Source organism: Bufo bufo, chromosome 6 (assembly GCF_905171765.1).
Source record: "Bufo bufo chromosome 6, aBufBuf1.1, whole genome shotgun sequence".
NCBI classification, from domain to species: domain Eukaryota; kingdom Metazoa; phylum Chordata; class Amphibia; order Anura; family Bufonidae; genus Bufo; species Bufo bufo.
Window position 1 is genome coordinate 56,769,319 of NC_053394.1, and position 13,144 is coordinate 56,782,462.

The 13,144-nt window shown below is 44.8% G+C and overlaps 1 protein-coding gene across 1 annotated transcript in view; it reads right to left on the reverse strand.

Moving 5' to 3' along the window:
* CFAP46 (cilia and flagella associated protein 46) overlaps positions 1-13,144 on the reverse strand; it is a 226,770-nt gene that overhangs the window by 69,583 nt on the left and 144,043 nt on the right. The window contains exons 39-41 of the mRNA XM_040437700.1: positions 10,839-11,021; positions 7,781-7,913; positions 3,189-3,386 (exon numbers count right to left, since the gene is read on the reverse strand). Of these exons, the coding sequence (XP_040293634.1) occupies positions 3,189-3,386; positions 7,781-7,913; positions 10,839-11,021 (514 nt within the window). The remainder of the gene's footprint in view (positions 1-3,188; positions 3,387-7,780; positions 7,914-10,838; positions 11,022-13,144) is intronic.

Sequence of the window (13,144 nt, forward strand, 5' to 3'; positions counted from 1 at the left end):
ATCATGGTCTTCACTGGAGTTTCCCTTTAAGTAAAGAGAAGTACAAAGCAGTAAGAAACATCTCATGTTACATTAAGATATGGAAACTTTTATACATTTATTGTAAAAGGAAATTTCCTTTGGGTTTTAAGGCATTTAAGCCTATGACTACTTATGTATATTCAGGATCTTGCAATGCAGAAGAGCCGGGGGGATATTTGTCTCAAACCAAACCTATAGACAGCTCCTGCCGTCATCATACACATGGCTCCAGTGAAGCATGGACTTCTGATAGGGCATTGACAGGAGGACCTCGCATTAATCGTGAAAGCTGTCAGACCTTGTCCACATATTTGTCTAGGAAAGGAAAAAGGTAACCTTCTGACCCCACAAAAATTCTCTGGATCCAATTAATTCTATTCTGTCAAATACTGAGAAATACTTACCCCTTTTACATTCTAGCTCCATCTCCCAGCCTGTATTACATAACTTCAAGATGAGACCATAAATGGGACGTATAGCGGGCGATACTGTATTGTGGCTCAAAAGTTTTAATTTCAGGATGCTCGCTTTCTCCAGGGGTGGTCCCACTTATTAGGCCATCACTATCAGGTTGGCAGGGGATGGAGCTGGTTACTGCAGCGCCATTCACTACGCGGTGGACAAACTTGTGTAGTTCAGGGTCAGGGCTACACTGAAACAGCTGATCGGCAGGGGTGCGGGCTATAGGTCTCCTGCCGATCAGATACTGTAGGATAGGACATCGCTTGTGAAAAGCTGGACAACCCCTTTAAAGTTTTAAAGTTTTTTAAATCGTGGCCATGCATGCATTCAGAGCCTCTGCAGAAAATGAAGAATGTTAGCCCAATGTTAAAGGGGTTATCCAAATTCTAAAATATCCCCCCAATGCCCCTCGTAAACATTATACTTACTGGCACCCGCGTCGCTCCGGATCCCTGCATGGCCACCGCTGCATCTCCCCATTATGCAAAACAGAACATCCAGCAACGGGGGGAGCAGCCAATAGCAGATCCGATGGTGACCAGCCTTAAGGGGGCTCCCTTCTGTCCCAACTCTAATCAGAATAACTCCCTGGATCAACGACCCCTCTCTAGTAGCTATAGCCTGTAATATTATTACGCTCCAGAAACACATCCAGGCCCCTCTTGAATTCCTTTATTGTACTCACCATCACCACCTCCTCAGGCAGAGAGTTCCATAGTCTCACTGCTCTTACCGTAAAGAATCCTCTTCTATGTTGGTGAACCTTAAAAGGGTATTCCCATCTCAACATTTATAGCATATCACTGGTTATGCCCGTTCCTACCTCCAGAATGGGGCACCCAAAATGAAGGGAGAGCAGCCGCTCATGCATGGCCACCCTACATTCACTACTGAGCTGGCTCAGCTATTTCTGATAGTCCCATGGAGGTCTTCTCCAAAGTATTTGACACTGTACCTCATAAAAGGCTAGTATATAAAATGAGAATGCTCGGACTGGGAGAAAACGTCTGTAAGTGGGTAAGTAACTGGCTCAATGATAGAAAACAGAGGGTGGTTATTAACGGTACATACTCAGATTGGGTCACTGTCACTAGTGGGGTACCTCAGGGGTCAGTATTGGGCCCTATTCTCTTCAATATATTTATTAATGATCTTGTAGAAGGCTTGCATAGTAAAATATCAATTTTCGCAGATGACACTAAACTGTGTAAAGTAATTAACACTGAAGAGGACAGTATACTACTACAGAGGGATCTGGATAGACTGGAGGCTTGGGCAGATAAGTGGCAGATGAGGTTTAACACTGACAATGTAAAGTTATGCACATGGGAAGGAATAATGCAAGTCACCCGTACATACTAAATGGTAAAACACTTGGTAACACTGACATAGAAAAGGACCTAGGAATTTTAATAAACAGCAAACTAAGCTGTAGAAACCAGTGTCAGGCAGCTGCTGCCAACGCCAATAAGATAATGGGTTGCATCAAAAGGGGCATAGATGCCCGTGATGAGAACATAGTCCTACCACTTTACAAATCGCTAGTCAGACCACACATGGAGTACTGTGTACAGTTCTGGGCTCCTGTGAACAAGGCAGACATAGAGCTGGAGAAGGTCCAGAGGAGGGCAACTAAAGTAATAACTGGAATGGGGCAACTACAGTACCCTGAAAGATTATCAAAATTAGGGTTATTCACTTTAGAAGAAAGACGACTGAGGGGAGATCTAATTACTATGTATAAATATATCAGGGGTCAGTACAGAGATCTATCCCATCAGCTATTTATCCCCAGGACTGTGACTGTGACGAGGGGACATCCTCTGCGTCTGGAGGACAGAAGGTTTGTACACAAACATAGAGAAGGATTCTTTACGGTAAGAGCAGTGAGACTATGGAACTCTCTGCCTGAGGAGGTGGTGATGGTGAGTACAATAAAGGAATTCAAGAGGGGCCTGGATGTGTTTCTGGAGTGTAATAATATTACAGGCTATAGCTACTAGAGAGGGGTCGTTGATCCAGGGAGTTATTCTGATTGCCTGATTGGAGTCGGGAAGGAATTTTTATTCCCCTAAAGTGGGGAAAATTGGCTTCTACCTCACAGGGTTTTTTTTTTTGCCTTCCTCTGGATCAACTTGCAGGATGACAGGCCGAACTGGATGGACAAATGTCTTTTTTCGGCCTTATGTACTATGTTACTATGTTAATGGAGAGGTGGTCATGCTAACACGGCCTGATCTCTATTGACTTCTATGGAGCTTCTGGAAATAGCTGAGTGTGCACGCTCGGCTATCGTTGGAAGTCCCACTGCAGTTGTGCTGTCCTATGTGGTGGGATCTCCTTCACTTTGGGGGCTCGTTCTGGAAGTAGGAATGTGCCAGACGTAGGACCTGCATCTATTTGATATTTGTGGCATATCATAGTGATGGACCAAAACCAACCCGTCCTTTTTTTTATTTTTATTTTACTTTCAGCAGATAAAAAAAATCAAAAACGTTTTGGAAGTTAACCCCTTCAAGAATCACGCGTTACAGTTATGGGATGTAGCTCTCTCACTGCACTATAAATGGACAGTGTGGGGGTATCGGGAAGTGTATTAGAACATTGCTTCATTACACAAAGAACACCAATGATTTCCTTAACCAGCACATCCCTTTAAGTAAAAATAAAGATAAGTTCAGTAAGTCGTGGATGTAGACGCATACCTGCTCCACTGAGTTACAATCGGGGGTCGCCCTTACAAATTCTTCCACAATGACACGCAGTTCTCCTTTGCGTTTTTCTTCTTCCAATTTCTCTCCCTCTTCCTTGATGACGAGCTGGACGATTTCCAATGACAGTTCAGCAAAATCTAGCTTCATTTTTACAAGTTTTCTCTGTACTGGCAAACTAATACCCCCTGCCTGAAAAGCAAATGAAAGCAGGATGCTGAGCAATCCATAATGTCTAAAGAAGGACCGACATTCTCACAAATTACAAGGAAAAACAGCTAAACTATTTAAAGGCCACCTGTCAGCAGACTTGTACCTATGACACCGGCTGACCTGTTACATGGGCGCTTGGCAGCTGAAGAAGTCTGTGTTGGTCCCATGTCCCTATGTGTCAATACTGCTGAGAAAAATGATGTTTTATTATATGCAAATGAGCCTCTAGGAGCAATGGGGGCGTTGCCATTACACCTAGAGGCTCAGCTTTCTCTACAACTGCCGCGCCCTCTGCACTTTGATTGCAAATGTGATCATGCCTGGCCCTGTCAATCAAAGTGCAGCGTGCACAACGTGGCAACGCCCCCATTACTCCCAGAGGCTCATTTGCATATATCAAAACATCATGAACATGGGGCCAACACAGACGCCTTCAGCTGCCAAGCGCACAAGTAACACGTCAGCCGGTTTCATAGGTGCAAATCTGCTGACAGACGCCCTTTAAAGGGGTTTTACCATCTCAGGAGCGGGGAAATGAAAGGAGGGCTCACTGCGCATGCGCAGCCGCCCTCCATTCAGTTCTATGGGGCCGACAAAAATAGCCCAGCGCTGGCGCGGCTATTTTCGTCTGCCCCATAGAAATTAACGGGAGCGGGGGCCGGGCGTGCGTGGTGCGCTCCCATTCACTTCTATGGGAGCAGCGAGGAGCAGCGCTTGGTGGTGGACGGACCCCGGAAAATCCGGGGTCCTCCAGCCACAGCTCTCCCCGCTCCATTCCCGTTGTAGGTGCGGGTCCCAGAAACCCCCACCTATCAGACAATGGGGGCATATCCTAGCGATATGCCCCCATTGTATGTGATGGGAATACCCCTTTAAGCGGGTACAGGAACTGAATGGAAAAGACCAGTATGACAATGAATTCAATCTATTTACCGCCTGTATAAAATGTGCCATTATTATTTCGAATAAGCGAATAACTCTGAGACCTATAGCGCCATCTGTAATCCTAGTTTGGCCACTGTACAGCTAATCTTCAAGGGAACCTGTTACCGTGAAATGCAGTGCAATCTGCAGGCAGCCGGTTATAGAGCAGGAAGAGCTGAGCAGACTGATGTATAGATTTATGGGAAAAGATTCAGTAAAACTTGTATTTCATTCATTTACATTCCTGCTCATTCTGAGCTTTGAAGTCCAGGAGGCGGAGCTATCAGTGATTGACAGCTCTCTCTGTATGCACAATCATAGAGGGAAGGCTGTCAATCACTGATAGGACTGTCTCCTGGACTTCAAAGCTCAGAATGAGCAGGAAGATAAATGAATAAAACACAAGTTTTACTGAATCTTTTCCCATCTATACATCAGTCTGCTCAGCTCCTCCTGCTCTATAACCGGCTGCCTGCAGCTCAGACACCGTGTTCAACGTGACAGGTTCCCTATAAAAAATGAGTGGTAAAGATGCATTTGTAAATGATATCCTTAAAGGGGCTGTCCAAAATTTTGATAACCTGTCCTCAGGATAGACCATCAATATCTGATTCTTTCAAGCCGATGTGCAGGACTAATTAACAATTATCGGAAATGTTTAGTTACTAAAGGCAAAGGTTCATAACGTCATGTGAAATCGGATCATTTTTCTCAATAAATAAATGACCAGGTCTAATATGTTTGACTTAAGTATTTGATCTGGTTGTCTTTTAGGACCTTTGTGAAAATCTGATGCAGTTTTAGGTCAAATGTATACAGTATTATAGAAACTTCTGAAGGGTTCACAAACTTTCAAGCATCACTGTATGGCATACCAATATTTCTAGGAAGTGGGGACTGTCTGCACTAATGAAAATTCCAACAACTCGTGAGGCTTATGTAGAAATTAATACCAAAACTCGTATTATTTACACAACGTCATAAGACTGGAGATGCCAGACAGATAAAAAAGTACAAAAACCAATTGATATCTGTGCAGTGGAGTGCCGGTCATGTTACCCGGCATATATCAACCCTGTTTACTGAGTCACTGCCCTACAGGTCTTTGGCTTTTTGTATAATGCAGATGGCACAACTGATATTAGTGTATTTCCTTGGGAAGATCACACACTTGGAGGAAGAATGGCAAATTGTGCCAATGGAAGATGAGCTGTAGCCAGGGGAGTAACTACCATAGCGGCAGACCATGCGACTGCTATGGGGCCAAGGGCAAGAGGGGGCCCAGTCTTAGTTGGGATTATCTTCTCTTCTACTGGAAGTGAAAACTTGGTCAGGACTCTACCCTCTAAAGGAACAACTTTTAGCAAATGAAGCAGTGGAGAAATGGCCCAACGGTCATTGAAAAGGGTTTAGGCAGAAACCCTTCTGTCCTTTGTGGGGGGGCCTGGTTTGATCTTTGCTATGGGGCCCTTACTTCTCTATGTGCGCCACTGGCTGTAGCTTTTTTTCTTTTTTAACATCGAGCAATCTGTGATCCATGGGCGGTCGTTAAGGGGTTAATAGGACTGATTTACAATTAGCACAACCACTGCCAAAAGTATCAGCCCACTCCTATCTAATACTGTGTATGCTTTGTGGTGATGTACACAGTATAAGTGCTGGAAGGCGTCTATATCCCACCTAGATACCTTAGCTGGGTGAGATACATAAGATCCAGAAAGCTGCAGGGGTTTCAGCAAAGCATAGTTTGCTGAGACAGTTTTGTTTCCATTTTGTTCTGGGCTGGTTTTTATTTGGACTGGTGGATAGGTTTGGTAGTGGGATCTGCCAGTCCACACCCTTCCAGTACGTGTGTTGTGTTTTGCCGGAGGTGATCGCAGGTGAGACCTGCTGTAATCAAGGAGGGATAAAACCAACCCTGTGTGTGTCAGTCTGGGGAGAGAGGACTTGGAAACAGGCCTAGTGAGGCTCTGGGTGGTCTCAGCCAGGAGGTCTGAGGGACCAGGAGGCTGTGTAGCCAGATCTCTTCCCGGTCTGGATTTGTGTTTGGTGATCAGACCTGCTATAGGTTGGAGCCTGAGACCCTGTCTATAAGCTGTGCTTGGAGGTGAGTCAGGGAAAAGTACTTTGTATTAGGAAGTGCCTAGACGGGCAGGTGTTTATTTTGAAGTTGATGTTTGTGTGGGTTCTGAAGTGCCAAAATAGAGCACCAGTTTGGACATTAAATCCTGTTGTCTGCTAAGAAGTCAGTGATTGCGACCCCCTGAGAGCGAGCTATCCCTTACAGCTTATGCATTAGAAGTGTGAAATAAAGTTATAAAATAGTAATCCCATAATGGGATTTAAAAAAAAAATGTTATAAATAATGTAATAAAAAATAAAAGAAGCCATTGTAAAAATAACAAATACACATACATGCATTAGGCATCCACACGTCCGTGATAACCTGAAGAATTTCATTATCAGGTAATTTTGTTGTAAAAACAAAAAGAAAAAATGACACAAATCAAATTTTTTTCTATGTTTCTGCAGCAAAAAAATTATATAAATGACACTGTAATTTAACTTTTTTTCCACCGACTAAGACACACTGACAGGAAAATGGTAGGGCGTCTTATAAGGCAAATACTAATGAGCGCTTCCATTATGGAAGCGCTCATTAGTACAGTAGGACAGAAGAGCGGTCAATGCACAGCACGGCAGGAAGAGCCGGAGGAGCGCTGGATCTCAGAAATGGCAGCGGCGTCTGGAAAAAGAGAGGTGAGCTGATTTTATCATTTTTTGTCTGATCTGAGGTCTGATTAACATTGGGAGTCTGATCTAAGGTCTGAATTAGTGATCTGAGCTGGGGACTAATTAATATAGGGGGTCTGACTAACATTGGGGGTCTTATTGGGGGGTCTAATTGACATTTGGGGGTCTGATTAACACTGGGGGCCTGATCTGAGGTCAGATGAAAAATATTTTCTCTTATTTTACTCCTCTAAAACCTAGGTGAGTCTTATGGACAGGTGAGTCTTATAGGGCGATACATACGGTGTATGTACTCCCGAACCACGCCAAAACATAACAGCAATAATAGTATTTCTACCGCATAAAACAAGCCCTCAGACAGCCATGCCAATGGAAAAAAAAACGTTATAGCTGCTGAAATTGATAGAGAAAACAAAAAACTGAAAAATGATGCTGGTCAGTAAGGCTTTTTCAGGCCTAAACATTAAGGGGTTAGAGTGGATGGGACTGAGCTGCAATACCAGGTGCAGCCACTACCAAAAGTACAGTGCTGTGCCTGGTAAACAATGAAGAGGACACAATGCTCAACAGAGTACCTTAACCCTATCAGGTGATTGATGGGGGTGCTGAGAGGTGGTCCCATCAATTTTATAGTGCAGTATAAGCCCTTTAATGAAAAAAAATAGCAAACTATGAGAAAAAAAATCTGTATTTACCTCAATAACAGCAGACCTTTGAATGTTGTATAGTATCTGTTCTACAGCAGAGATTGCTTTCTCCACCATAACATATGCATCCAGATAGTAACCGTGCTTACGTCCCAAGTCTTCTACGCTGCAGGCCAGGATCCTTACATAGAATAATGAAAAGAGAATAAAAAGGTGCAAAAATAATGAGGAAAAATAAATAAATAAAAGAACCAAACATAATGAATATATGAAAGAGATAAATAAAACATTTCCAATATTCTTACATCTCCTGCATATGGATAAAGCATCAGCTCTGCTGAACTAGACAAGAAAAAGCCGATCTACTGCATAGTGACCAGAATAAAACCAGCGCCGATACAGGAGAGACACTATTAATCGTAAAATAATAAACCCCTTACTAATAAATGATAGGCACATGAATAGTCACTGCCATGATGATAGAAAAGCCCATTGATGAGCGCTTCTATACAGGTCACACGACTCCAAGGCGACTTCCTCTATTCTGCAAGTGGACCCGTCAGCTCTCCTGAAATGTCTGCTTTAGTAAATACTTGGTACAACCCCTTTAAGGACTGTTACAAGTTTTTAAGTAGCTGCTTGCTGGGGGTCCTACCCCCACCGAACACAAGAACAGGGGTCCTAATCTCCTGTTCTGAGGGAGCGGCAGGTTGCGCTTACTATGGGCGCCACGTTACCCTCACGCTTGCTCTGATAAACCTTCTATGTTTACACTGTGGTAACCATGTGGCATCACGATGACACAGCTCAATGCCATCTGGTGGCCGATTCTCACCATTTGGTAATGTGGCACTAATTACACCACGCACTGGGCTGTCTAAAATGCAGACATATAAACTTGAGGCCCCTTTCATGGCCCGATGTAGCAAGCGACTGTCGGGAAAGAAGCATTCCTGCTCGTCAGTGGAGGAGAAAGGTGCATGTACATGCAGCGATCTCCTCCATATTATGGGGAGGAGAGATCACTAATGCCATCGCTCGTCCTCATTCCCAATCATTGTTTGCCGGCAGCAGAGGCTGTTTAGACACCACGATCTGCTGCCGGCAACAAACTTAGGTGACGACATGAAAGATCCTATTACCTGAAGAACGAGCGTTTCGCTCGTTCATCGGGTACTCGGCAGCACCTTTACACAGTGGATTATTGCTAATGAGCGTTCACATGATAGTAATTTGCCTGAGCATCGGGCAGTGTAAAAGGCCCTCAAGCCCCCTTCTTAGTGTCTGCATCAGCCATGAAGGAAAAGGGAGCTGGCTTATCTAATGAACTGAGCCAGTCACCGACACAGAGAGTGGGAGCGCGCTCTGCCGGTGTCAGAATGAGAGTGGAAGGCTACTTTCACACTGGCGTTTTGAATTCCGTTTGTGAGATCCGTTTCAGGGATCTCACAAACGGTTCAAAACGGATCAGTTCAGCCCCAATGCATTCTGAATGGATAAGGATCCGTTCAGAAGGCTCCGTTCCGCCTCCATTCCGCTCTGGATGCGGACACCAAAACGCAGCGTTTTAGTGTCCGCCTGGCGATAAGGAGCCAAACTGATCCGTCCTGACTTACAATGTAAGTCAATGGGAGCGGATCCGTTTTCACTGACACAATATGGTGCAATTGAAAACGGATCCGTCCCCCATTGACTTTCAATGTAAGTCTGGACGGATCCGTTTTGACTTTGTTCTTCATAATGCAAACTGATCCGTTCTGAACGGATACAATCGTTTGCATTATAAGTGCGGATCCGTCTGTGCAGATACCAGACGGATCCGCACCTAACACAGGTGTGAAAGTAGCCGAAGCTACACCTCCAGGCCCGGGAGAGGTAAAGTACAATAGTCAGTTTTATTCATTTACATTTGGATACTAACCAAAGACCGCAAAGGTCACATTCATTCAAATGTTGTAAAACCTCATCGACTGACATGAAGCATAATATGCGCCAAAATAATTAAGATGGACAAGTGTCTTATTTTTGGCGCATCTCGGGAGATCTACCAGAAAATTAAATCTACACTAGCAAGAAGCTGGCGTACACTTCTGGTGTTATGTATGCCAGTTATCTGGTGCAAGAATTGGTAAATTTGTCGGCCCACGTAGGTCCCGATCTCTTCGGCAAACGTTTTAGAAAAGTGGCGAGCGTGCTGTAAAAGGGGGAAACAGTAGTGGGGTCATTTATTAAGACCAGCGTTTTAGATGCTGGTCTTAATAACCCTGCGCTGGCGCTTGATGCACCTAAGGCTCCATTCACACGTCCGTGGTGTATTGTGGACCCTCAAATTGCGGATCCGCAACACACCCGGCCGGCACCCCTATAGAAATGCATATTCTTGTCCGCAAGCTACGGACAAGAATAGGACATGTTCTATCTTTTGTGGAGCTGCGGACCTGAAGATCGGGGCCGCGCTCCACAAATGCGGATGCTGACAGCACACTGTGTGCTGTCCGCATCCATTCCGTCCCCATAGAAAATGAATGGGTCCGCACCCGTTCTGCAAAATTGCGGAACGGATGTGGACCCTCTTGCGGACGTGTGAATGGAGCCTAAGATATTTATGTAGAGGCGCCGGCCTCTACATAACTTAGACGCATCCACTGCCGGCGCCTAACAGCCTTAAATCTACGTCCTCTACCTTGCTGGTGTAGATTTAGATAATTTTCTACGCCAAAAAATGGAATACATACCCCCCTTTTCTTTTTTACAACTGGCGTACATGTTGTGGAAGGGGAAGAAGTCGCAGAATCTGCGACAGATCTACGAGCATTTCTATTCATAAATGACCCCCTACATTTTTGTGCAAAACAGGACATGCGACACATGCAGCTTTAATATATTTCCCCCATAGTATACATTGCTTGACAAGTGCCCTGACTATGGATATGTGAACCACACAAGACAGCGCTGTCATTTTTTCCGGAGTTTTATAAGGTTTGCATCACTTTTCCCCCTGATTAAGCATTGTTATGGTGTTGGGTGCCATACGGTCAGCGCGGGGTCCTTGCTCTAACTGGTGAGCTGCTTTACACTGTTTACTGGCCAAATATAAGCACAATACCTCAAAATATTAGCGTGTTCCATCATGAATTCTGCTCTGTACTCCTTGTGTCCGTAGCGGAGGAGATCGGCTCCAGTTTGGCTCATCTTGTCACACATATCGAGCAGTACTACAACTACCTGAGACGGTTCACTACCTTTGCACATCAACGCCTGGGCATTTTTTAAAAGAATTGCAAATTTCCTTAAAAAATAAATAAATAAAGATTTACTATAATTGAAATCATCTGGGAAACGCAAAATAGGATCATTTTTTTTCTGTTTTGTCCCCATGTCTAGCGATATAATAGAGACCTTAAAGGGATTGTACAGGATTAGAAAATGTATATCCAGCAGTAATCCCCACATCCAATGCACTAGTGCATGAAGCTCGGTCTGCGATACTTTACGTCACCCCATTTCCTCATAGACTGTAAGCTCTTGAGGGCAGGGACCTCTCTCCTAGTGTTTCAACTGTATATTAGCCTGTTAGGCCTCATGCACACGACCGTATGTATTTTGCGGTCTGCAAAACACGGATCCGCTAAAAATATTGATGACGTCCGTGTGCATTCCGTATTTTGCGGAACGGCCCAGCTGGCCCCTAATAGAACAGTCCTATCCTTGTCCATAATGCGGACAATGCTAGGACATGTTCTATTTTTTTGCGGAACAGATATACGGGAACGGAATGCACATGGAGTAACTTCCGTTTTCTTGTGGACCCATTGAAATGAATGGTTCCGCATACGGTCTACCAAAAAAACGGAACGGACACAGAAAGTAAATACGTTTGTGTGCATGAGCCCAAATTCTGCAATGTCTACTTTATTTGTATATGTATATAAATGATAAAGCGCTGCGGAATATGGTGGCGCTATATAAATATAAAGATTATTATCGGAGCTCGGCTTCATTGGTGTGAATAGGGTTGAGCTGTAATACAATCTGTGGACAGATGGGGCGCTTTTTTGGAACAAACGTAAGCTTCTAATCCTGGATAACAAAGAAGAAAGCATTACAAGATAGACAAAGCAATAAAATGGGCATTTCAAAGTACTGTAAGCAATAAACAATTAACCCTTGAGAGTGGTTTTAGTTTGGGCCATGAATAACATAAAGGCACAAGGTCAGAGAAGTTTCCAGGTTCAAAGAAAATAAATATTCCGGTTAGATAAAGTTATCTATTACTATTAGATCGGTGGGCAGCAGTGGAATCATGAGAATGTGGACCCTGCCTGCCCGAAATAAATGGAGAGTCAGGTCAGACATGAGCACTGCTGCGACAATCAGCTTCACAGGACGGCCGGAGGCTACTTGGCTGCTTCGAGTGGTCCTATAGATATGAATAGAGCGGCAGTGTGTATCCTCAACATGATGCTTCATACATATTGGGGGTACAGGCCTCTCATATGTGGGGATCCCAGCGGTCAGCCCACCACTGATCTAAGTTATCCCCTATCCCGTGGATGATAGGGTTTCATCCTACCAGAATGCCCCTTTAACACCATATTAAAAGGGGGAGTATAGGTGGAGCCAGAGAAAAGGGTGGCTACTGAATGTCACACTTTTTTCTCATTGAATTGTGTGTACCACTAAAACGAGATTTTGGTGAACTCACCTGTAAAATCTCTTTCTCGCTTAGTCCATTCGGGGACACAGGACCGTGGTATAGCTGTGCTGCAACTAGGAGGCGACTCTAGGCTAGAAAGTGTTAGCTCCTCCTCTGCCGCCTATACCCCCTCCAGCCAGGAGAGAGCAAATCAGTTTGTGCCCAAGCAGTAGGAGTAGGTGAAAAAAAACATACATAAAAGCAACCAGAACAGAAATAATGCCGGAAGGACCGAACCAAACTGAGGACCCCACTGGCAAACAAACCACCAGCACCTGCGGCCATAATGGAAAACAATGGGGGGGAGCTGTGTCCCCCAATGAACTAAGCGAGAAAGAGATTTTACAGGTGAGTTCACAAAAATCTCATTTTTTCGCTCGTATCATTAGGGGACACAGGACCGTGGGACATTCCAAAGCAGTCCACGGGGTGGGAAGAACACACCCCCATGGAAACTGCCTCGCGGAAGCTCAAGACACTGCTGCCTGCAAGACCTTGCGGCCCAGCGCAGCGTCCGCTGATGAAAAAGTATTCACCTGGTAAAACTTGGTGAACGTGTGCAAGGATGACCACGTCGCTGCCTTGCACAGCTGTGAAGCTAAAGCTTGGTGGAAGCGAGCCCAAGACGCGTCCACCGCCCTGGTCGAGTGGGCCGTCATACCAAGGGGCGGCGCCTTGCCCCAGGAGCGGTATGCCTCGGCAATTGCCAAACAGAT